Consider the following 24,052-nt stretch of genomic DNA (forward strand, 5'->3'; position numbering starts at 1 on the left):
TGTGGTCATTTTGTGGTCAGTACATTTCTGAAGGCAAATTTGTGATTGTTTGAGATAGATTCTAAGGTCTTAACCAGTTGTTTATTTAATTTGATGATATGTGAGGCAGAAAGTGTACCTCACCTGCTGACTACATGATGTTGCATGGACAAATAGCCTTGGATTACAGTTCAGTTAGTGCATATGGTTTAAGAATAGTCACTTAATATCTGATGAATTGCAATAGCTTTTAGTAGCACCACTTATTAATATGCATTTAGTTTCAGTTAAATATTTATGAGACTTTTTTTTAACTGAATCCATTTAGACTTTTGCCGATAGCTCTGATGAGGTAGATAGTATCAGAGTAATGTCACTGAATAGAACCATGCAAGCTAGGAAAATATTTTTAGACACGTATATAGTATGACAAAATGGTGGATGGAAGGCATCGGAAAGCAATCAAAATGGCTGATACTTGAGAGGCCAAACCCTGGGAACAAGGAAGCCCATTAAGAGGGACACCCTGTGCTTACAGTTTGCTTTTGCTTTTGTTTCTGTTCTCCGCATGTTGCAGTTCTCAGAGTCTTGGCTGATGAACAATAGAAACAGCACTCTGGACTACGCACCAGACTTTCTCTCCTAAACAGGGAAGTTCAAATCTACCAAGGAACCAAGGCTAGAGATACAAGAAGAAAGTCCAGATAAAAGAGAACTACAGTGCCATTTGGCACTGCTAAAGCCACTTGTGCCTGAAGTGGAAGGCTAGGAAACTGGAGAGAAAGCAGCTGCCTGGAAGGTGAAGAATTCAAGACTCTCATAGGACTGAGAAGTGAGGAGATGACAACCAGGAACTGCAGGAAGGAATGGTTTCTAGAAGAAACAAAAAGACTTTTGTCCGAGTTTATTCCCAAGAGGTGGCATAACCAGGTTAACCATCACAAAGCCTGAAGACAGATTCTACGGATCAAGTTAGGATAGGCCCACACCTTTGAAAGGAAAACTAAGTTGTACTGTGGTGAAGAAATTCAAACATTTCTCTTCAGAGGTTGTACATTGACTGCTGGCTGTGGGAATTTATACTGCAAAAGCCTTTCTTGAGCCTGTGTTTGCTTTAACCATTTGCATTTCAGTGATGTGGGGTGGAGGCTCTACTCTTGTCCTTCCTCTTTATCTGCAGTCACAGAACAAGACATGCCTAACTTTATAAATCACTTGCTTGAACTTTAAGGAACAATGACACACAAGAGCTGTGTGTCAGGTGCCAAGGACAGATGGACCTATGAGGTGTGGGTGAAAGGTCAGGGAGAGCCAGTCCTCTAATGCTAGACTTGAACACCAAGACTGTAAGTCTGTCTCCATTCATTGGTTAATTTACAGTATTCTACATTTATAAAATACTACATAGCTTGTAAATTATATATATAATTGACATATTATATATAAATACATATAAATACATAACTTAGGGCTATAATCAGCACCCATTTAGAAAACAGACAACTAGAACTTAGAGCTCAGAGTTGTCAAATTGATGAATAGAATTACTGTTATAGGGCTGGAGAGATGGCTCAGCAGTTAAGAGTACTGACTGCTCTTCCACAGGTTCTGAGTTCAATTCCCAAGCAACCACATGGTGGCTCACAACCATCTGTAATGGGATCTGATGCCCTTTCCTGGTGTGTCTGAAGACAGCAACAGTGTACTTATATATAATAAATAAATAAACTAAAAAAATTACCATTACAGGACTAGAGTATATGACTCAACAGAAAATTTGCCTAGGCTGCCTAAAACTCTGGGTTTGAGCCTGAGGACCCAGTGACAGTTTTACACTCGTTCTAGAGAACCCGACAGTCAAACATTAAATGTAACTGAAAAATATGTGTTTAGAAAAACTATTTATATAAAAAACCCTTCCCCATACTAGAATTTGAACAATATAAAAAATAATAAAATTTTAGATCCTGAGAAAATATACATTAAAAATAAGAGAAAGAATATGACTGACTACATATAATCCAGTCTCATACATTACTGCTTGCTCTGTTTTCAAAAAACTCATACATACAAACAAACAAACAACAACAAAACCAACCAAAAAACAAACAACCAAACAAACCAGTTTTAAAGAGACATTCGCACCTTGGTTACTGCAAATCTGGTAGGCTTGCAGTTTGGGGTGTCCCGGTATGCTAGGAGTTTTCCAGGTAAACCCTCATGGACCATGCTACATAGTGAAAGTCAATTTTAAAAGTGGGTATAGAGGGCCCAGGATTAAAAAGGCAGGAAAAACAAACTAAATGATCATATGGGGACAAGTGGAGGCATGAGAAAATGAGGCACTTGTTTTGGAAGGTCAGAGTCAGCTTCAGGAAGTACAGTCTGGGGGCTGGGGATTTAGCTCAGTGGTAGAGCGCTTACCTAGGAAGCGCAAGGCCCTGGGTTCGGTCCCCAGCTCCGGAAAAAAAGAACCAAAAAAAAAAAAAAAAAAAGGAAGTACAGTCTGTGTGCCACAGGTGACAAGATCCTGCTACACCGTTGGATGTTCTTGCTGGCAGATCAGAATCAAATGATCATGCTGGGAAAAACAAGTTCCAGCAAAAGTATGAATCCTGCAGTTTTCTGAGAAGGTGTCGTTCCTTGTCAAAAGGAGTAAGAAGTTCACATAAACAGACATTTCGTCAGACCATATGTTACCAAACCCTGGAGAGCTCTGTGAGAGTGAGAGAGGAACTTAAAATACACCTGCTCCTCCCAACTTCTGTGTATCCGTTTGCAAAGTTACAGAGGGTCGGGGAGCTCTGAAGAGTGCATAAGGCATTCATTAGACTCTCTGAATCTTACTCTACAAAGCAAATGTAGTTCTTTCTTTCCCCCTCCCCCAGTGAACTTGATGTCGCTCTGGGATAAATCAGTGAAGAGTCCCAGCCTCCCTGGCTTCTACATGTTTATCCAGGGTTTTCTGGGAAGGCTGCCTTTTCACTCTTCATGAATAGTTCATGTGCTAAGTCTCTAATGGAAACAAAATGACATTTCTTGTTACAGTTGGCTTTTTGGCTATCCAAAGGCACTGGTGAAGGGAGTGTCTTGAAACAATTAGTTCTCTGTAACTGATTATTTTAACAATGCTCATTTCCCAAGAGCTGTTTATCCTCCAAAGAAAGCAGCTATGACTAATTGTGGATTGTATCTAGGCAGACACCTGCAGTGAACTACACTGGATGCTAACTGGAAATTCCAAATGTAGAGTGGGGGAGCATTTGATTTTGTAGTCCATTCGTTATTTTCTTCCCCTATCCAGTGAAGTTTAGACAGTGCAAGAAATATAGAAGAAAACCTGAAATAAATGATATATATCAGACTGATTCTGACTGGTTCTGATTAGACAGAGTCATATTGTATCATGGGGGTTCCCAGGCTAGTGAGACATTAGCCTTTTTGTGGCTAAAATCTGGGGATGTTTAGGAGATGTAAAGAAGCATGGGATAGATTCAGTGGGTTTGTACAGTAATGTTTCAGTATTTTAATGATTGATGAGGTTCTACTTGTGCCTCCCAGCCAAGAACCAGCCTGGTGATTATTCTCCCTCATTGTTAAACAAATTTGGATATACTTTGGCTAAAGTAATTTAAAAAAGCTGATCTATAAATAGTAGCATGAATCCACTAACAAATGACAAACTCATGCTGGAGAGATGACTCACAGGTTAAGAACACACACTGGTCTTTCAGAGGATCTGAGTTCAGTTCCCAGCATCCCTACTGGGTGGCTCAAAACTGCCTACAAGTCCACAGGCTTTGAACTTCTCCACACATGGCCTTGCTGCTCAACTAGAGAGAAGAGGGCGTTACAAGTCTTGTCTCTCAGCTGCAGCTGTCTCTCAATCACTGGGTTTTCTCCAGCTAGCAGGGCATGTCTCTTCTCAGAGAAGCCCTCTGCGCTGCTCTTCGTGCCTCAGCCTGATCTTACACCAGAGCCTGTTTTCAGTTATCAATCTCTCCCTTTCTGGTTCTTTCCACAAAGCTCAAAATTCTGTGTGAACCAACCTTATCTCAAACTCTGATCTTTTTGTTTGTTTGTTTTTGTATTTTTCTAAACAAGGGGAGAGCATGAATGTAGTCCCCCACTGCCACAAATTATGTAGTCAAGTTTCTTGAATTTGGGGGAAATCACAGGGCTCAGCCAGAGTGCAATGGATAAGCCTCACCCTGGGAAAACCCCTTTTGTGATCATGGCATCCCTCCCCTCCCCTCTTTTGCACGGAGTCATATTGGATTTGGGCCTAGCCGCTTTTTGACTGCATGGCTCAAAGTGGCTAGGTGACTTTGGGCTGTTTGGCCACAGAGACTCACCCCTAAGATGACTGCCATAAGTCTTAAGATTGTTGAATGAAAGCCTCTCCCATGAATTTACGGCACAGGAAGATAACATTCAAGGGATGCCTCAGCTCCCTTAGCAGATACCTGTTACCTCCTGAATCAACACCCAGTGTCTCCACCGCCTGACCTCATCGTCTACCGCCTGACCTCTTTGCCTCCAGCTATCACTGACTGTATCCGCACCTCCCTCTCCTCTGTGTTTCACAAAGGACACTCCCCCTACCTGAAAGCCTTAAAAGCTGTAACATTCACCCCAATAAATGAGACCTTGACAACAGAATCTTGCTTGGTCTCCTTCTTCTCTTCACCCCCATTTTGGCCCACAGGTAGAAAGCCTCTTCAGGACCCTGAATAACTGGGTCCCCGCTGGCGGGGACACTCTTTTTTTGTTTTGCTTTTTTTTTTTTTTTAAAAAAAACATTCTCCTTTAAAACTGTGGCTCCTAAAACATGAGTTCTGGATCACTCAAAAACTTTCCAGACATTTAAGTTTTCAGAGTTCACTCAGATATTATAACAGAGGCTGTGGCAGTGAGGCTCTGCCTATGGACAGCCCCCTTCATATAGTGGGTGGATTCTGAATGCACAGACAGGTTGTGGAGCCACCCACAAGGTCACATCGCTCCTATCTTCTCTTTCTGTTGTCTATTCACAGCCATGGAGTAGGTACCACTTCTTGTTGAAGCTCTCTTTTCTACAGTGACTCCAAACTCACAACCTGGTTCTCCACTGCTCCCTTCCACTGGCATCTCCATGCACCCACTCAAAAATGTCGCTGTAACTGCCAGTGTCTCCCAAACCTCACTGGCCCTACATCTTCTAAGAGTTGGGGTCTCCACGTCATCACAGAGAGGCAACCACATTCACTTATCAGTCAAATCAGGGATTTCTCAGCGATGCTCCTCCTTTGCACTCTATGTCTCATATTCAATCACTGAAACCTCAACAATTCTAAAGCCTGTCGCTACCCCTCACCGCAGCACTGTGCTAACACCCATAGATCCGATGACAACAGCCTGCCTGCTCACAGTGGCTCTTTTCAGTACTACGCTCTAAACACTTGCAGTGATTGTCTGAACAGGTAAGCACAGGCATATGAGCATGCCAACCACATCCAAGGGGGAAAAAAGGTTAACACTGGCAGTGAAATCATCGAGGCCAAACAACCAAAACATCCAAGGCTTCAGATTGGGTAAGGCTGACGGTGAGCACTGCAAGAGCATGGGCAACTGGTAGTTCTGTCAGCCTGCACTTTCTGTTTCCTCTCTTCCTCCTATTTCTTAATCTAGACAACACTGACCACTCTCCTTGTTTACAGCCTTGGCTAACCCTGCTTCCTCAGTCTGAAGTAGCCTGTTGACAGCCATACATTCTTCATTTGTCTAATGAGCATGAAGGGTGTTAAGGATTTAGTTATGGGCAATACAGCACACCATATATAAGGTGAAGACACCTACTCTATACAAGAGGCTTCTTCTTGGGGCTTGAAAAACACTACCGTGCACACAGTACTTTGTACGTCAGAAGTTCAGGTTTTCAATGTTTTTCAGTTTTTAAAGGTCTGCCGCAAATATTTAAAGATCTGAACCACACCTGTGTATCACTGGGCAGCTGCCAAATAAAATACATGTGAAAGTCTTGTGTAATAGTTTTTTTCTGAGATCAAAACATTCCATCTTGCCTGGGAGCTGCTTAAACAAGAGCTAAACGACTAAAAAATAGATTCAGGAAGTTCCTGAAACTGACCAGATTCACTAGGCCCTTCCCCCGCCATGGTAAACACAGCCCAGGTGCTAAAAAGACTCTCAGACAAGACCAGCTTCCTGGAAGAAACAAAAACCCACTAAACTGCTTAGAGGAGGTTTAGAGCAGCTGAGGCACCTGCAGAGAACAGTCTGGAACCTGTTGAGCTACGTGTAGACTATGCAGTGTGCTCCAGGTTCCTGGCTATTGTGAGCTGTCACCCACGCTGGAGTTGGTCTTTTGAGTCATTTCTGCTCTTGTAAATAACTCCTCACCTATAGCCTTTAAGTAACCCCAATGAAACTCATTGGTTCACCTAGTTGGACTTTGGTGGCATCATCCTTTAGTCTGTCATGGTTTCCTATCTGGTGTGTGTTTCTTCTCCCCAGGAAAATTTTGTCATACAACAGCAGGCTATCAGTGTGGACCTTGATCTTAGTTCTGTGAGAATGTAGTTATCCAAAGTTGGCCTAATGCCCCACCTTTCTACTTAGAGTACATGCTGGTTCAGGCAGAGGGAAATGGTCCTTCAGCCCTCACAATACTCAGCATAAATGTCACCTACTATGGCATATCTTAAAGCTGATGGTTTACTCATTTCAATCATTGGTCCTACAGGGGTGTGGTGGTCCTTCTCTAGGTATTAACAGTGCCAGTGAACGTCTACTATGCGTACACAGAGGTGCCCATGTATTCTTGAGACTACAAACTTTTAGGTCACTTTGTAGCTTTTTCCTTCCAAAACAGATAATGTACTTAGATTAAATATCATCATATAGGCTGTATTCTGATTAAAGAATTTGCCTCCCCTTACTCTCATTCTGTTTTTAAGAATAGTTAGTGACCCATGGACCTCCTGTGTGTTAAATAAATGTTCTACCCCTGAATCATATTTCAGCTGCATGCTATAATTCTCATTGTATGTATCTATGCACATATTCATTTTATAAGATGATGAACAAAATAATTATATGTAAAAGCATTCTTGGTAATTTTAGTGAATTATTTTAGTCTAAGAGATTCTTTTTTCACTTTGCAAAATAAGAAAAATGTTTTCATTTGTTTCATTTGATAATTTTCAGGACGCAACATCTTTCCATTTCACAAAAGCACTAAAAAGTCTGCTTAAAATTTTGCTGTAGGTATATCCCTTAGTTATACTACCTAAGCATATTTGCAAAATTAATTTAAAATTGCCATTACTGAACTTGAGAAGGGGTAAAATAATTTTTTAGTCACTGAAATTGTCTTACATTAAGAGGAGACTGTTTAACCATCAATTTCCCTGCTCAGTTGAACTAATGTATAGATACATTATGCCCCATATATGTGGATCATTTCTCCATGGTTGCCATCTGAGTATAACTATCTATAAAGAACACATTTTTGCAGTTACTCCATATTGCTGAAGAGACGCAAGTAAATATTTTTCTTCTATATGTACATTCCAGCCATATTTTGAGTATTAAATATTTAACTCCCACCACACTATTCTAAGACTTTGTACACTCATGATGTACACAAACTCATCTATATGTAGACTCTTAAATTTTGAATGTTGACACTTGGTGCTTTGCATTCATTAAATGTCTGTTGCCTCTAAGGCTTGACTTACCTGCAGACTATTGAAAATGACAAAGAGAACCAACATCCAGAAGTGTCGGTAGGCCATATGCAGTCCTCCCCAAAGCCACGTCAGAGAAATCAGGGCGAAGAGATATAAAATCAGAGGAATTTCTGGAAATCACAAAGAAGACAAGGAAAAATGTTCAGAACACTGCATGATCAATCACATGTAAACACAGTACTAGTTTGGATTCCTCATGATAGATGGTCTATACCCTAATACTCATGCAGGGAACAACCTTGGAAATCCTTTTCCTGTGTGGAGAAGGGAAGGCATTGCACAGAGCCACATAGTTTCTGGTTTTTAAACGAGTCTGCTTGAAGGGGGAAGGAAGACATTTGTCCCTGCCGAGGCTACCACCTACTGGACTGTGTGGGAAGTGGCAGGAGCAAGTACAAAGATTTTGTGAAGACTAGGGTGTAGCCCTGTGCTCCCCAGTGAGCGCACTCCAGCATGGCATTTAAACCATAAGGTTTAAAGTTCTTTGTGTTACTCAGCTTTTATCCATCGAGAAGACAACAAAATGTACTGTGATTGTTCTGAGCAGAGATGAAGTGACTAACTCACTGGCCATCAGAAAACGTTCTACCCACCATGTTCTTCTGCAGCTGTCCTGATGGTTTCCATATTAAGTACACCACACAATGGGTTACTTGTGCCACTGGAGCTCTAAATTGACTTTATTAATTTTTGTGTATGAGTGTTTGCCTACATGTTTTGTATGACCTGCAGGCAGCACCTGTTGAAGCCACAAGAGGGTGTCGGATCCTGGGTAACTGGAGTTACAGACAGCCTCGAGTCACGTTGTGTGTGCTGGGAATTGAACCTGGATCTTCTGAAAGGGCGGCAGAGCTCTCAACTACTGAGATATCATTTTCTCCAGCTTCTCTGACAGTGATTCTGGGACACAGGACTATTGTCATTTCCACTTGTCTCCTTTGATTTAGTGAGGGAATGTTATTTGAGATTTTTTTTTCAATCTTTATTAACTAGAGTACTTCTTATTTACATTTCGATTGTTATTCCCCTTCCAGGTTTCTGGGCCAACATCCCCCTAACCCCTCCCCCCTTCTCTATGGGCGTTCCCCTCTCTATCCTCCCCCTATTACCGCCCTTCCGCCAACAATGACGTTCACTGGGGGTTCAGTCTTGGCAGGACCAAGGGCTTCCCCTTCCACTGATACTCTTACTAGGCTATTCATTGCTATCTATGAGGTTGGAGCCCATGTATAGTCTTGGGGTAGTGGGTTAGTCCCTGGAAGCTCTGCTTGGTTGGCATTGTTGTTCATATGGGGTCTCAAGCCCCTTCAAGCTCTTTCAGTCATGTCTCTAATTAATTCAACGGGGGTCTCGTTCTCAGTTCAGTAGTTTAATGATGGCATTCACCTATGTATTTGCTGTATTCTAGCTGTGTCTCTCAGGAGAGATCTACATTCGGTTCCTGTCAGCCTGCACTTCTTTGCTTCATCCATTTTATCTAGTTTGGTGGCTGTATATGTATGAGCGGCATGTGGGGCAGGTTCTGAATGGGTATTCCTTCTGCCTCTGTTCTAAACTTTGCCTCCCTATTCCCTCCGAAGGGTATTCTTGTTCCCCTTTTAAAGAAGGAGTGAAGCATTCGCATTTTGGTCATCCTTCTTGAGTTTCATGTGTTCTGTGCATCTAGGGTAATTCAAGCATTTGGGCTAATATCCACTTATCAATGAGTACATACCATGTGTGCACTGTGATTGGGTTACCTCACTCAGGATGATATTTTCCAGATCCATCCATCTGCCTATGAATTTCATAAAGTCATTGTTTTTGATAGCTGAGTAATATTCCATTGTGAGGATGTACCACATTTTCTGTATCCATTCCTCTGTTGAAGAGCATCTGGGTTCTTTCCAGCTTATGGCTATTATAAGTAATGCTGCTATGAACATAGTGGAGCATGTGTCTTTATTATATGTTGGGGCATCTTTTGGGTATATGCCCAAGAGAGGTATAGCTGGGTCCTCAGGTAGTTCAATGTCCAATCTTCTGAGGAACCTCCAGACTGATTTCCAGAATGGTTGTACCAGTCTGCAATCCCACCAACATCCTCCACATCCTCTCCAGCTTTTGCTGTCACTTGAGTTTTTGATCTTAGCCATTCTCACTGGTGTGAGGTGAAATCTCAGGGTTGTTTTGACTTGCATTTCCCTTATGACTAAAGATGTTGAACATTTCTTTAGGTGTTTCTCAGTCATTCCACATTCCTCAGCTGTGAATTCTTTGTTTAGCTTTGAACCCCGTTTTTTTGTTTTTTTTTTTTGTTTTTTTTTTTACATTTCTGTCTTTCTTTTTTTTTTTTTATTAACTTGAGTATTTCTTATATACATTTCGAGTGTTATTCCCTTTCCTGGTTTCCAGGCAAACATCCCCCTAATCCCTCCCCCTCCCCTTCACTATGGGTGTTCCCCTCCCCATCCTCCCCCCATTGCCCGCCATCCCCCCAAAAATCTAGTTCACTGGGGGTTCAGTCTTAGCATGAACCCCATTTTTAATAGGGCTATTTGTCTCCCTGCAGTCTAACTTCTTGAGTTCTTTGTATATTTTGGATATAAGGCTATCTGTTGTATATAATCTATCTGTTGTAGGATTGGTAAAGATCTTTTCCCAATCTGTTGGTTGCCGTTTTGTCCTAACCACAGTGTCCTTTGCCTTACAGAAGCTTTGCAGTTTTATGAGATCCCATTTGTCGATTCTTGATCTTAGAGCATAAGCCATTGGTGTTTTGTTCAGGAAATTTTCTCCAGTGCCCATGTGTTCCAGATGCTGCCCTAGTTTTTCTTCTATTAGTTTGAGTGTATCTGGTTTGATGTGGAGGTCCTTGATCCACTTGGACTTAAGCTTTGTACAGGGTGATAAGCATGGATCGATCTCCATTTTTCTACATGCTGACCTCTAGTTGAACCAGCACCATTTGCTGAAAATGCTATCTTTTTTCCATTGGATGGTTTTGGCTCCTTTGTCAAAAATCAAGTGACCATAGGTGTGTGGGTTCATTTCTGGGTCTTCAATTCTATTCCACTGGTCTATCTGTCTGTCTCTGTACCAATACCATGCAGTTTTTATCACTATTGCTCTGTAATACTGCTTGAGTTCAGGGATAGTGATTCCCCCTGAAGTCCTTTTATTGTTGAGGATAGTTTTAGCTATCCTGGGTTTTTTATTATTTCAGATGAATTTGCAAATTGTTTTGTCTAACTCTCTGTAGAATTGGATTGGTATTTTGATGGGGATTGCATTGAATCTGTAGATCGCTTTTGGTAAAATGGCCATTTTTACTATATTAATCCTGCCAATCCATGAGCATGGGAGATCTTTCCATCTTCTGAGATCTTCTTCAATTTCTCTCTTCAGAGTCTTGAAGTTCTTATTATACAGATCTTTTACTTGCTTGGTTAAAGTCACACTGAGATATTTTATATGATTTGGGACTATTATGAAGGGTGTTGTTTCCCTAATTTCTTTCTTGGCTTGTTTCTCTTTTGTGTAGAGGAAGGCTACTGACTTATTTGAGTTAATTTATACGCAGCTGAAGGTGTTTATCATGTTTAGTAGTTCTCTGGTGGAACTTTTGGGATCACTTAAATATAGTATCATATCATCTGCAAATAGTGATATTTTGACTTCTTCTTTTCCAATCTATATCCCTTTGACCTTCTTTTGTTGTCTGACTGCTCTGGCTAGAACTTCAAGAACTATATTGAATAAGTAGGGAGAGAGTGGGCAGCCTTGTGTAGTCCCTGATTTTAGTGAGATTGCTTCAAGTTTCTCTCCATTTAGTTTAATGTTAGCAAGTGGTTTGCTGTATATGGCTTTTACTATGTTTAGGTATGGGCCTTGAACTCCTATTCTTTCCAGGACTTTTATCATGAAGGGGTGTTGAATTTTGTCAAATGCTTTCTCAGCATCTAATGAAATGATCATGTGGTTTTGTTCTTTCAGTTTGTTTATATAATGGATTATGTTGATGGTTTTCCGTATATTAATCCATCCCTGCATGCCTGGAATGAAGCTTACTTGATCATGGTGGATGATTGTTTTGATGTGCTCTTGGATTCAGTTTGCCAGAATTTTTTGAGTATTTTTGCGTCGATATTCATAAGGAAAATTGGTCTGAAGTTTTCTTTCTTTGTTGGGTCTTTGTGTGGTTTAGGTATAAGAGTAATTGTGGCTTCATAGAAGGAATTCTGTAGTGCTCCATGTGTTTCAATTTTGTGGAATAGTTTGGATAGTATTGGTATGAGGTCTTCTATGAAGGTCTGATAGAATTCTGCACTTAACCCATCTGGACCTGGGTTCTTTTTGGTTGGGAGACTTTTAATGACTGCTTCTATTTCCTTAGGAGTTATGGGGTTGTTTAACTGGTTTATCTGTTCCTGATTTAAGTTCGGTACCTGGTATCTGTCTAGGAAACTGTCCATTTCCTGCAGATTTTCAAGTTTTGTTGAATATAGGCTTTTGTGGTAGGATCTAATGATTTTTTTGAATTTCCTCTGATTCTGTAGTTATGTTTCCCTTTTCATTTGAGTTTTTAGATGTCTTTACAGAAGAGATTTTAATAGTGGATATCACAATCTATGTCCACTTTAGAAATTGAATGAAATCTGAAAGCAGCCAAGCATAAATATATTTTTATGCTATTGAAAGGCATGAGGATATACTACCACACGTACTGAAAGGCATGAGGATATACTACCACACGTACTGAAAGGCATGAGGATATACTACCACAGATACTGAAAGGCATGAGGATAGACTACCACAGATACTGAAAGGCATGAGGATAGACTACCACAGATACTGAAAGGCATGAGGATAGACTACCACAGAAATTCCCAGGTACAGATCATTCCAGCACTAACACACCATGGGGATTTGAATAGTTAAATATGACTTTAGCACTTAAAACTTTTTCTTTTGTTCTGAAATAATCACAAACATGCAGATTAGTTGTAATGTCAGTATAGAAACAAGGTTTTTTGGGCTTAAAAGGTTATCTGGAAGTTGCCGACTGCATCCTCTTTACTCTGTAAATACTACATTTTGTATTTTCTACAAAGATATTTTTATATAGACAGTTTCAGAAATCAGGAAAGCAGCACTGAAACACTAGCACCTTCAAGTTCCATTTTGTTACTACTTTTAAATCTTTATTATTTGTGTGTAAATGTATGTTTTGTGCATAGTTATGTATGCATTATATATGCATGACATGTAGTATGTATGTATGTGTATATAGTATGCATGTATGTGTATATGTATGTATGTATTTTTTGTGTGTGTGCCTGAGTGAGGGCACCTGCATGCCACAGTCAGAGGACAATGTCCAGGAGTTGGTTTTATCCTTTCACAGTGAGTTCTGGGTTTCTAAGTCAGGCCATCATGCTTGCATGATGAGCTCTTTAACATACTGAGCAAACTCACAAACACTATTTAAGTTATTCTAACAATTTCCTCTGTTCAACGAGAACCATTGTTGCATGGTTGGCATCTCTATAACCCCTGGAACTCAAGTGGTTGAAAAGATCTTTGACTCCGACATATTGATTGATTACAGACAGTTTTTCTTATAGAGTACTATGCTAGTAAGCTTTACATTTCAGCTTGACTCGATATAGAATCACCTGGGGAAGAGACTGTCAGTGAGAGATTATTAATATTGGGCCTGCTTGTGTATATGTCTATAGGGAATTGCCTTGTATGCTAGTGTTAATTGATATGAAGACTCAGTCCACTCTTGGTGGTGCTATTCCCTATGCAAGGGACCAGGCCTGTATAAGAGTAGAGAAGACAAATTGAACACAGGCAAACAAGTAATCAGGTAAACATGTGGTTGTGATGTGACCAGCTGTCATAAGTTCTAGCCACCTTGATTGCTGTGCTATGAGCTAACTGTGGGTTAAAATAAACCCTTTCTCCCCCTACAACTGCATTAGTCAGGACATTTTACCACAAGAACAGGAATGAAAAGAGAGCAAGTACTGTAAATTTGGGTTATTTGATCTATTTCCTGCTGACATTTGGAATATAAATGTAGACATCACAAGTGATGATGGATCATTTTAACACAGGAACTCATTTTGTCCTGCTAATGAAGATACTCATTCTGGTCACTTGGATATGGGGTTGCATAGATTTTCCATTAAAATTAGCTTTCTTAACAGTGGAAAACCTTAGTAATTAGTAAGTGTCTTGTGTGGCACTCCTTGGAACCTATATACATACCTTTTTTCACTACCTAATGTTCAGTCATTTTTATAATATGGACTGAGACATTCCTATTATATTTAGAAGACTATTATACACTAATATTTATTTTGATGCTTAGTTGTCCTTAGCTGGAGCTTCCATGTCTTTCCCTTTCCCCACCATTTTATTGGCACTTGCTTAGTTATGGGCCCAAAATGTCTCAGACATTCTCTACTCTAGTACCAGGTTCTTTTAGGAGAGACTCTGAACACCATGATCTGTATGACATACAGGTAGACATGGTCACTTGCTTTTGGTACTTCTAAGGGATCTCAGTAACACACGCACACACACACACACACACACACACCTCTGCTCTCAATAGTATATGCATTGACTCTCAAATTTAATGTAATTTCTTGCTATACAAGATATTTATTGATTATGAAGGTTTTCCCTTGGTAGAGCATGGTGGATACACAAACAGTGTGGGTATACATACAGTGTAGATATATGTACAGTGTAGATATGTGCACAATGTGGATATATGTACAGTGTGGATTCATGTACAGTGTGGATACATGTACAGTGTGGATATATGTACAACATGGATATACATACAGTATGGGTGTACATACAGTGTGGATATACATATAGTGTGGATACACATACAGTGTGGATGTACACGCAGTGTGGATACATGTACAGACAGTGTGGATACATGTACAGTGTGGATTGATGCACAGTGTAGATACACATACAGTGTGGAAAAATGCACAGTATAGATATTTATACAGTGTGAATTGATGCACAGTGTGGAGAGATATACAGTGTGGATACTCAAACAGTGCGGATGTACACAGTGTGGATGTATGTACACTGTGGGTACAGGTACACTGTAGATACACTGGAAAACAGAGTGATTGTGTCTCAGCTTGCTTGGAACATTATGGCACAAGTTGTAATTGCTACTCAAAATGATATGTAATGTAAAACTTGTGGATTGTTCATGGAACATGAGGCATTGGTAGGACTGACAACAGTAGGTGTCTGTATCTCTCTAAATAATGTAATTTCTCAGTTTATGTCAATACTTTTACTTGCCAACATCACAAATATTACATCCTCTTCTTTTCTGCCCACATTTTGTGACTGTGTTCTCTGTCGTTGAGCAGTCCATTCCCCATTTTTCCCATGTATGTAACTGTTCCATGTACTCCCCTGAATCAATCCTAGTTTCTGGTTTTATCATCTTTACCTATTCACAGAGAACTTCCAAACTCACTCTGGATTCTATGCTGCACCTCAGTGCTTCCTAAGACGACCATAGCATTCACTAGGTTCTGGTAGCCAATGTTTCGGTCCCCTTAGTTGCATGCATACCTTGCTTTGAACCAAGTAGTGGGCTTGGGATGGAATTGTTGAGGGAGTGAAAAGAAAAGAAGAAAAAAGAGAAAGAGAAGTGGCAAGGGGAAGAAAATCATTACATATATATATATATATATATATATATATATATATATATATATATATATAAAATCTCCTTAGTAGAAGGTTGTGCTTATGTCTTGCTCAGATACATTCTTTTTTTTTTTCTTTTTTCTTTTTTTTTCAGAGCTGGGGACCGAACCCAGGGCCTTGCGGTTGCTAGGCAAGCGCTCTACCACTGAGCTAAATCCCCAACCCCGCTCAGATACATTCTTAGAAAATCATCTGAGCTATTATAATTTCACAGGGAAAATAAGGTAATATAAAATAGGTTTATGCATATCGATAATTCTTTTTTATTAATATCTTGCAGTTAGACAAGAGATTTAAACTTTAATAAAAAAATTTCCCCCAATGAAATCATACTCGGTTAAAGGGTGAGAAGGCCCTGGTGAGACTGGGAAGCTGCTTAATTTTCAAAGATTCACCATCATTTCTACAAATGGCATCTGCTTCCACTGTACAAACACAAAGGGCTCTTTGTGGAGCAAGAAAGGCCATGCATAATTTTATTTGCACAATTTGGATCTACAATTCCAGAATTTCGTTGACATGGTCTTCCAAGTGCCTAGAGCCCTCTAAGCAAGCACTGTGTACAGACAGAACTTAGTGAAAACGACGGCTGTCACCTAGAAAGATTCACAGTATATTCCCATGTGTAAGAAATAAGGTAGCTTGGCACTCCAGAGAACAGACTCGGCAAGGAAAAGAGCCTAACGTAAATTACTCTGCACTTAGCAGCAGAGCCCACACTGGCATCCAGCAGAGCGCCATCCAGGATTTAAAAGATGGCTTCAGATGGAGGAAACATCCACTGGATTTAGTGGGCTTGGAGCCTAAACCTGGAAGAGGCGGTACTTCTTTAACGAAAATTGCAGGTCTCTAATTGGGTTACAGCATCTTAGGAAGAGACCATCCAAGTGAGAGGCACTGAACCTCAAGCCTCAACTGAAGGGGCACACTGTAAATTCTTGGGAACTCAGCAAAAAAGACTAGAGAACCAGAATGGAGGTTGAGAAGAATGTTGATAAATGGCTACCATGCTACCATGAATTTAGTTTGGTAAGCTGGGCGTTATCATTCCCTTAATAGAAATGATTTCAGTTTCATAATTACCAAGCTGGAATTTTGCATATATATTTCTACTAGGAACTTATCTCTTGCCTGTATGCCAATGCTTAGCAAAGAAGATACAGTTGGTAATGTTAAAGACAACTTACACTGAGAGATGGCTTTGTTAACATCAAACAGAGTGATTTTAATGTCCTCCATAAAAAGGAACCTCAGCACCACAGTATTCTGTCCAAGACACAAGGAAATCTATGTAAGCACAACGTCACAACTCAACCACCAAAGGAAAGTCTCTAAACAGTCTAATGCCAAAGTGGGCAAAGACTAAGAAGGATGCTTCTCTAAAGAAAGCATGCAAATGTCTGATAAACATTTCAAAAGATACTCAACATAAGAGAGAAAACCTATTCATACTCACTATTCCCGAGAAATCAGAAAACAGTAAGTGGGAAGAGAAAAGACTCAATCACTGTGAACCACTGATGGGAATGGAATGTGTGGTGGGTCGGTTAAAAAAAGGAACAAAAATATTCATAGGAGGGGATATGGAGGCAAAGTTTGGAGCAGAGACTGAAGGAATGGCCATTCCGAGCCTGCCCCACATGGGTATACAGCCCATATATATATACACCTACCAAGGCTAGATAAGATTGATGAAGCGAAGAAGTGCATGCTGACAGGAACCAGATATAGATGTCTCCTGAAAGACACAGCTAAAGTATGACAAATACAGAGGCAAATGCTAGCAGCAAACCACTGAACTGAGAATGGGACCTCTGTTGGAGGGATTAGAGAAAGGACTGAAAGAGTTGAAGGGGCTTGCGACCCCATAAGAACAACAATGCCAACCAACCAGAGCTCCCAGGGACTAAACCACTACCCAAAGAGTACACATGGACAGACCCATGGCTTCAGCTGCATATATAGCAGAGGATGGCCTTGTTGGGCACCAATGGGAGGAGAAGTCCTTGGTCCTGCCAAGGCTCGACTGCCCCAGTGTAGGGGAATGTCTGGAGGTGGGAAGGGGGGGGATGGTGGGAACACCCTTATAGAAGAAGGGGAGGGGCATGGGATGGGGGTTTATGGATAGGAAACTGGGAAAGAGAATAACATTTGAAATGTAAATAAAACGTATCCAATAAAAAAAAAAGTAAACAGAGAATTACCATATGACCCACACATTCCACCTCCAGCATTATCTAAAGAAGAGAAAGTAGGGCAGAAACATTTTCTTGTACATCAATGTTCATGGAATGCCAGTAACAATAACCAGATCAAACAGCCAAATATCCACCAACCGTAAAGAAAAATTGAGGCTTAGGTGTGTTATAATATGATCCAGGGCAGTCACAGAGAGTCATGAAAGGGACGAGAATGTATCAAAGAGGCTCCAGGGAGCTGCCTGCTTCTTTCACGTGTAAAGACCATGAGGATGTCATCATTTGTGAACTGAAGTTGGGTCCTTACGGAACACCAGACCATTGGCAGCATCGTTTGGGACTTCTCACTGTGAACCCCAAGAAGTCCGTTTTAAATGTTTGTTAGGTGAGCCATTTTGTATATTGTTTTTGTTAAGGATTAAAACAAGGAATGGGATTCTGCTGGACACTACAGTACAAATGAACCATGTGCAAAATGTTTGGTTGGCTGAAATAATATGGACACAAAAGGATAAATCATTTCCCTGGCACCTAGGCAGTAAGCAAGTCACTGAGACAGAAAGGAGAAGGGAGGCTACCAGGAGCCAGGAGGACAATAAGGGAAGTTCTACTACGCAGCAGACACAGTTTCTCTTTGGCATGATAAAAAGCTTCAGGATGTTTTGATAGCAATGATGGTTACATGGTGTGATGGCAGTTGGTGATAATTAACTGTATACTTAGTGATGCTTAATGATAAGTGGATACTGAAAACACTGAAGAAGAAAATTTGTGATATGCATATTATTACAAAAGGAGAAAGACTGTTAATTCAGGTATATATGAAGATACAGTTCTACGTTGGAGGAATGAAAATGCCGGGGGAAAGAGATGGGGAAAGCTTAAGTGAGGAGGGGTGGCAGGCAGAGGAGGGAGGAGAGACAGCTAATCACAGTGATGTTTGAGAAAGCATATATATATATTTAAATATATATATTTATATCTATTTATATATATAAATATATTTATATATAAATATATATATTTAAATATTTAAATATAGTACAAAACTTAAATTAACAAAAAGATACTAATGTGACACAGAAAGCATTTTAGAGTTTCTTGGAAGAAATTGCTTGTAGAGAGTGGCAGGAACAGTAATGCCTATGCTAGAGCCGCTGGGGAACCCATTCTTCGCATCAGTGCTTTATTTATTTATAAATTTTTTTATTTTTATTTTTGTTTCTTTTGGGTTGTGGAGGGGATGTGTGTAATTTCAGTGTATTTAATTGTGCTTTGTGGAGAAAGCCTACTGCTGCTTAGACCGTGTTCTTTGAAATTCACCAGTTACGCATGCAGTGATAATAGTTGTGACCTCATTATAGAAATCACACCTCACTGAGGAGGCTGAAGTTCATCACCTGTTTGCAAGCTCTAAAGTACTTGTTTCAGTTTTACCTCACTGACCTCCAGAGTTTTCCAGTTTGGAATATCCTACTAAAACAAACTCACCAGTCCAGAAGAAGAAGCAGGATGGTGAAATGGGGAACTTAAGATATTTATGGGGTTATCTCTGCCAGAGTACTCATTTTCAATTAGAAAAGTAGGTCAATTGTGGGGGGAAAAAGATATCAAAAGATCTTTTCCTAAAGCCTGTTCTTATTCTGAAATTAATAGCTATTTGGATACAAGAATGCTTCCAGGATCTGACTTACTTTTTAGTGAGATTATAGTGTGTGTTTGGACTTCTTACCCTGTGTTAGCACTGATTTCACAACACACAAGCACACACAAGTGTTCTCTAATATGTCTGGAAGCATATGGGCCTATAAAAAAAAGCAAGACATTTATGTCCCTGGACTGGCCAGTCAGCATTAGGCTACTATGTGCAATACTTTATAAACAATATTCATGGGTGAGCTTTGCAAATTGTTTACAGAAACAACATTCACCACATTTGGTTAGCTTGTATTCCTAATCTCTAATTACAAGTCCTAAACATGGTTCTAGTATTAGAATTTTCTGTTCATTTCAGTACTTCTGCGATAAGACCATAAGTGTTTTAGAGAGGCTCCATCACATTTAAACTGTGACTGAAAACGTTCTGTCCAACCTCTTTAAAAATAGGCTCTTGTAGCAAGAAAAGACCATGGGTGCAGTAGTGGCATGAATCCTATGGTATAACCAACGATTTCAGGTCTGCTTCACAAAAGGAAACTCATGCATGCACGGCATCATAAACCTGGCCAATAACCCACACAGCCCATGTCTGGGGAGCTCAAAGGCTTGAGGTAAACCTGTTAAGTAGACATAGGATCAAACGACTTTCCAATTCATATTTCTATACATATAGATTAGTGCAGTTAGACCTCATCAGTGCAGTTTCTTTGTACAGTGTGGACAGTGGTTAATGAAGAAACAAACTACTCAGTATCTTTGGAATTCTCAGTTACAAATGGGATATGCACATTCATACACATATACATAAATATATATACACACATATATTGCACACATATGTATATCCCATTTGTAACTGAGAATTCCACATATGCACACACACACACACACACACACACACACACACACACACACACACACATATTCTACCCCCAAGGCTCAAGGTCTTTAGTGGTAGGAGGAGGCAAAAATATTGTAATAGCCTGAGGTCAGGGAGAGAAATGAATGGGGCAACAGTGTCCAACAGTGGACACGGCAAGGACCACTGCACAACAGCTACCCATCCAAAAATCTATCAGTAACATAAATTATAGTTAATAAATTATTTTTTTTTTGGTTCTTTTTTTCGGAGCTGGGGACCGAACCCAGGGCCTTGCGCTTCCTAGGTAAGCGCTCTACCACTGAGCTAAATCCCCAGCCTAGTTAATAAATTATTAAAAATAAATGAAAGATGCGAAATTGGAGAAAAGTAGGGAGTCGAAGTAGATCTGGGGAGAGTGAAGAGGGATGGGTGAGTATGATTGTATCAAATCCTTAAAAATTAATTAAAATATTATGTCTTTTAAAATATTAAAAATAACCTTTCAGCAGCTTCTTTTCTACACTCTCTTCCTCCTTATGACTTTATTTTTAGAACTTCATAGCATTTATAAGCACCAAATTATTATGTAAGTTAGGCAGTCCTTGATTTTATACGGTTACATTGTTGATTTTATTTGAGACATATTAACAACTGCTTAAATCTTTTAGGTGTGTCTTTTAGGGTGTTTAAGAGAAAGATGCACATGTGAATTTTGGATAAAGACAATGGCCTTCCTCAATGTGAACAGTCATCAACCAACTCACTGAGGGTCTACACAAAACAAAAAGGTATAGGAATGCATAAGGCAGTACCTTTCTTTGGCCTGACTGGGTGGTCTGGGGCATGGTCTTCCCCTTTTCTGTGCTCCTAGCTCTCAAACCTTCAGACTTGGACCAGAGTTCTGATCCTTTATTCTTACAACCTTGACTAACACCACAGTCATCCTGGGTCTCCAACTGTAGGTGGTGGATTTTGAGACTTCTCAGTCTTCCTAAGCAAAGGAATTAGTACTTTATATTTTATCACTTTCCCTGGAAATGTCTGTCTCCGTGTCTTCCAGTCATCCATCTGTCTATTATCTATTTATTTGTTATTTATCTACCTACATACCTATCTTTCACTTATCAATGAATGTATACTACCTATTGGTTCTCTTTCTATGGAAAATCTAAATATAGTTGGACCTTGTGAGACTCCCTAGTACACAAAGTTCATGAAAACACTCTCAAGTGCATAGTCTTACACCTTTCTTATGAAGGAAGGGACTCAAACATAGGTAAATTAATAAGTAAAAGCCCAATTCTAAGGACAAAGAAGACACACACACACACACACACACACACACACACACACACACAGAGGGACAGGACAGGATGAAGAGAAGGAGAGGAAAAGTTATGAGGGCTTTTACAGTGCAGATTATGGGTTGTATTCAAAGCAACCTTTCTTCCAATGACCGACCCCCAGATTACTTTTAATTTATACTTATTTATTTGGGGGGTAGGTAGCTGAATGCTCCCATGTCCATGTGAAGTCAGAGGACAATCTGGAGACTGGACTCAAGAACCTTTACCTTCTAAGCCATCTTGCCAGCACAACTGCTTACTTTTAATGGAACTGGGAAAAGACAGAGAGAAAAGAGGTGACAGGCACTGATTACTTCCAGAATCAGTCTATTTTAAGATTTCCATAGTCATATACCAATTCCAAGACCACTGAAGGAGTTGGATCTGTTCCAAATTCCTGACGGTGAAACTTTATATCACAAATCCTAGAAAGCAATGTATTTGTGGACAGCACAGTCTTGAAAGCAAAGCTTCAGAAATACGAGCTTGTTTTCTTCCATTCAGTCTCTTCTATGCTGTATCATGCCACCATCCCATTCTGTCCATCCTATTCCACTTAGAATATGCTGATAACAAGACTTAGCAGTGGCTTATGATCCACAGTCTTAGGCAAAGAAGCCTGAGTGATCACGTTCATAGCCTATGCTTAGCACCTTCAGATGTAGATAACTGATGCTTTTGAAAGTGTGAATGATGGCATGGGAGGAGCGGTGCTGCTGAGGTCCTGGACCACAGCAGAGAAGTGAACACACGCTTAGCATGTATTATGCAGGGCTGAAGGAATGTGAGTCTATCCCCCAGTATCTTAAGGTCTACTGAGAATCTCAGCATCAGGACTTGGCTAACAGCAGACTTGGGTTGCAGGGATGTTAAAGTACAGCTCAGTGTCAAGCCTGCCTTGGGTGTGATTTATACGGACTGAAAAGAAGTGGTGAAAGCCTAGAATTATGGTCTTCCCTTGCAAGAGCTATATATAATTTTCAATTTGTAGGCTATAATTTTGAATCTAAGGAGAATAACCAAGTTATATGAGACAGACCCATATCAACCTTGCAAAAACTGTTATTAGAGTAATTCTATTTGAACCACGTACTTTAGAGTTGCCAGTTAATGCTCTGCCGTATGGCAATGGAGGTGTCAGTGATGCCTGTGACTCTTAAGGAAAGGTGGAATGCGTGGTTGTCTTCCTGTGCTGCTAAACTTTTAGAATATCATTTGCCTTCACAGCTGACAGAATGTTTTGAAGAATCTTTTACCAAATGAAAGTAACAAATTCTCTAAGACATCAGAGTTCTGAAACAAACGTGGAAACAGTGAAGTAATTGTCAAAGGCTAGCTTAGCTTGGCTCTGTAACATTGTTATCATTTACTGGTGTGTGTGTGTATGTGCGCCCTAGGGCGCTTGTGTGTGTGTGTGTGTGTGTGTGTGTGTGTGTGTGTGTGTGTGCGTGTTTGTGTGTGTGCTTGTGTGTGTGTGCTTGTGTGTGTGTGCTTGTGTGTGTGTGCTTGTGTGTGTGTGTGCTTGTGTGTGTGCTTGTGCATGTGTGTGTGCTTGTGCGTGTGTGTGCGTGTTTGTGTGTGTGCTTGTGTGTGTGTGCTTGTGTGTGTGTGCTTGTGTGTGTGTGCTTGTGTGTGTGTGTGTGCTTGTGTGTGTGTGTGTGCTTGTGCGTGTGTGTGTGACATTCCTTTAAAAATGTGCTGAGGCACGGGGTAGCAGTTCCTCCCAAACAGCTCTCAGAACACCAGAAGCAAAGACTCGATCTCCATTTTGAATCCTCCTAGAAGGCCTTATACTACTTAGAAAATAAGTTATTAACTAAGCAGCTATTAGTAACTAGGTAATGCTATCTATGGCTTGATTGTACATCACAGCACATTCATTAGGATTTAACAGGCTCAGACGCAGTGCCAGAGTCTTGATCAGATAACAAAGCATCCCATAACAATTAATATTTGTGTTGACTCTGTGTGTTCAAGAAAATACTTCTGCGGATCGTCATGTATGCCATTCCCTAGAACCATTTTCTGGTAGAGCCTCAGTCTGGGTGAATGCAGCTTACCTTAAAACTAGTTCGTTCCTTTAACTTTGTACTTTAGCCATCCTACTAGAAAATATAGTTTTCAACATTATTTCTTTTTAAATGTTTCTGCCTCATCCCAGGGATCTGCCTGCCTGAGTGTTAGGATCGGAGCACACCACCACACACCTGCCTCATTTCCTTTTCAGTGTGATTGATTACATTTCTGCCATTTGCTATTAGATTACCGGGGATTGCCTCTTGTTGGATAATGCTGCATTGCTCAAAAGGTGTGGGCGGATTATGTTCTCCTGTTAAACGACTATGTCTGTAGATGCAGAAAATGAACATCACACCCACATACAGATCTGTTCTCAGGAATGTACAACTGACCACAAAGCAGTCTGGTCCCTGCGTTACAAAAGGCTTGCCATTGTCCAATAGCACAATACACACAGGTGGGGCAGGGATTTGTATGCACAAGGGATGAACTAAC

At 40.3% G+C, this 24,052-nt stretch overlaps 1 protein-coding gene and 1 non-coding gene across 4 annotated transcripts in view; both read right to left on the minus strand.

Moving 5' to 3' along the window:
- Adgrv1 (adhesion G protein-coupled receptor V1) overlaps positions 1–24,052 on the minus strand; it is a 580,259-nt gene that overhangs the window by 56,401 nt on the left and 499,806 nt on the right. For all 3 annotated transcript variants that reach the window (XM_039103389.2, XM_039103390.2, XM_039103391.2), the window contains one exon: positions 7,719–7,840. In XM_039103389.2, coding sequence (XP_038959317.1) covers positions 7,719–7,840 — 122 coding nt within the window. The remainder of the gene's footprint in view (positions 1–7,718; positions 7,841–24,052) is intronic.
- Rnu1-149 (RNA, U1 small nuclear 149) lies at positions 4,081–4,239 on the minus strand. The gene has a single exon (XR_005501733.1). It is a non-coding gene; the product is annotated as a U1 spliceosomal RNA (small nuclear RNA).

Source organism: Rattus norvegicus, chromosome 2, assembly GCF_036323735.1.
Source record: "Rattus norvegicus strain BN/NHsdMcwi chromosome 2, GRCr8, whole genome shotgun sequence".
NCBI classification, from domain to species: Eukaryota; Metazoa; Chordata; class Mammalia; order Rodentia; family Muridae; genus Rattus; species Rattus norvegicus.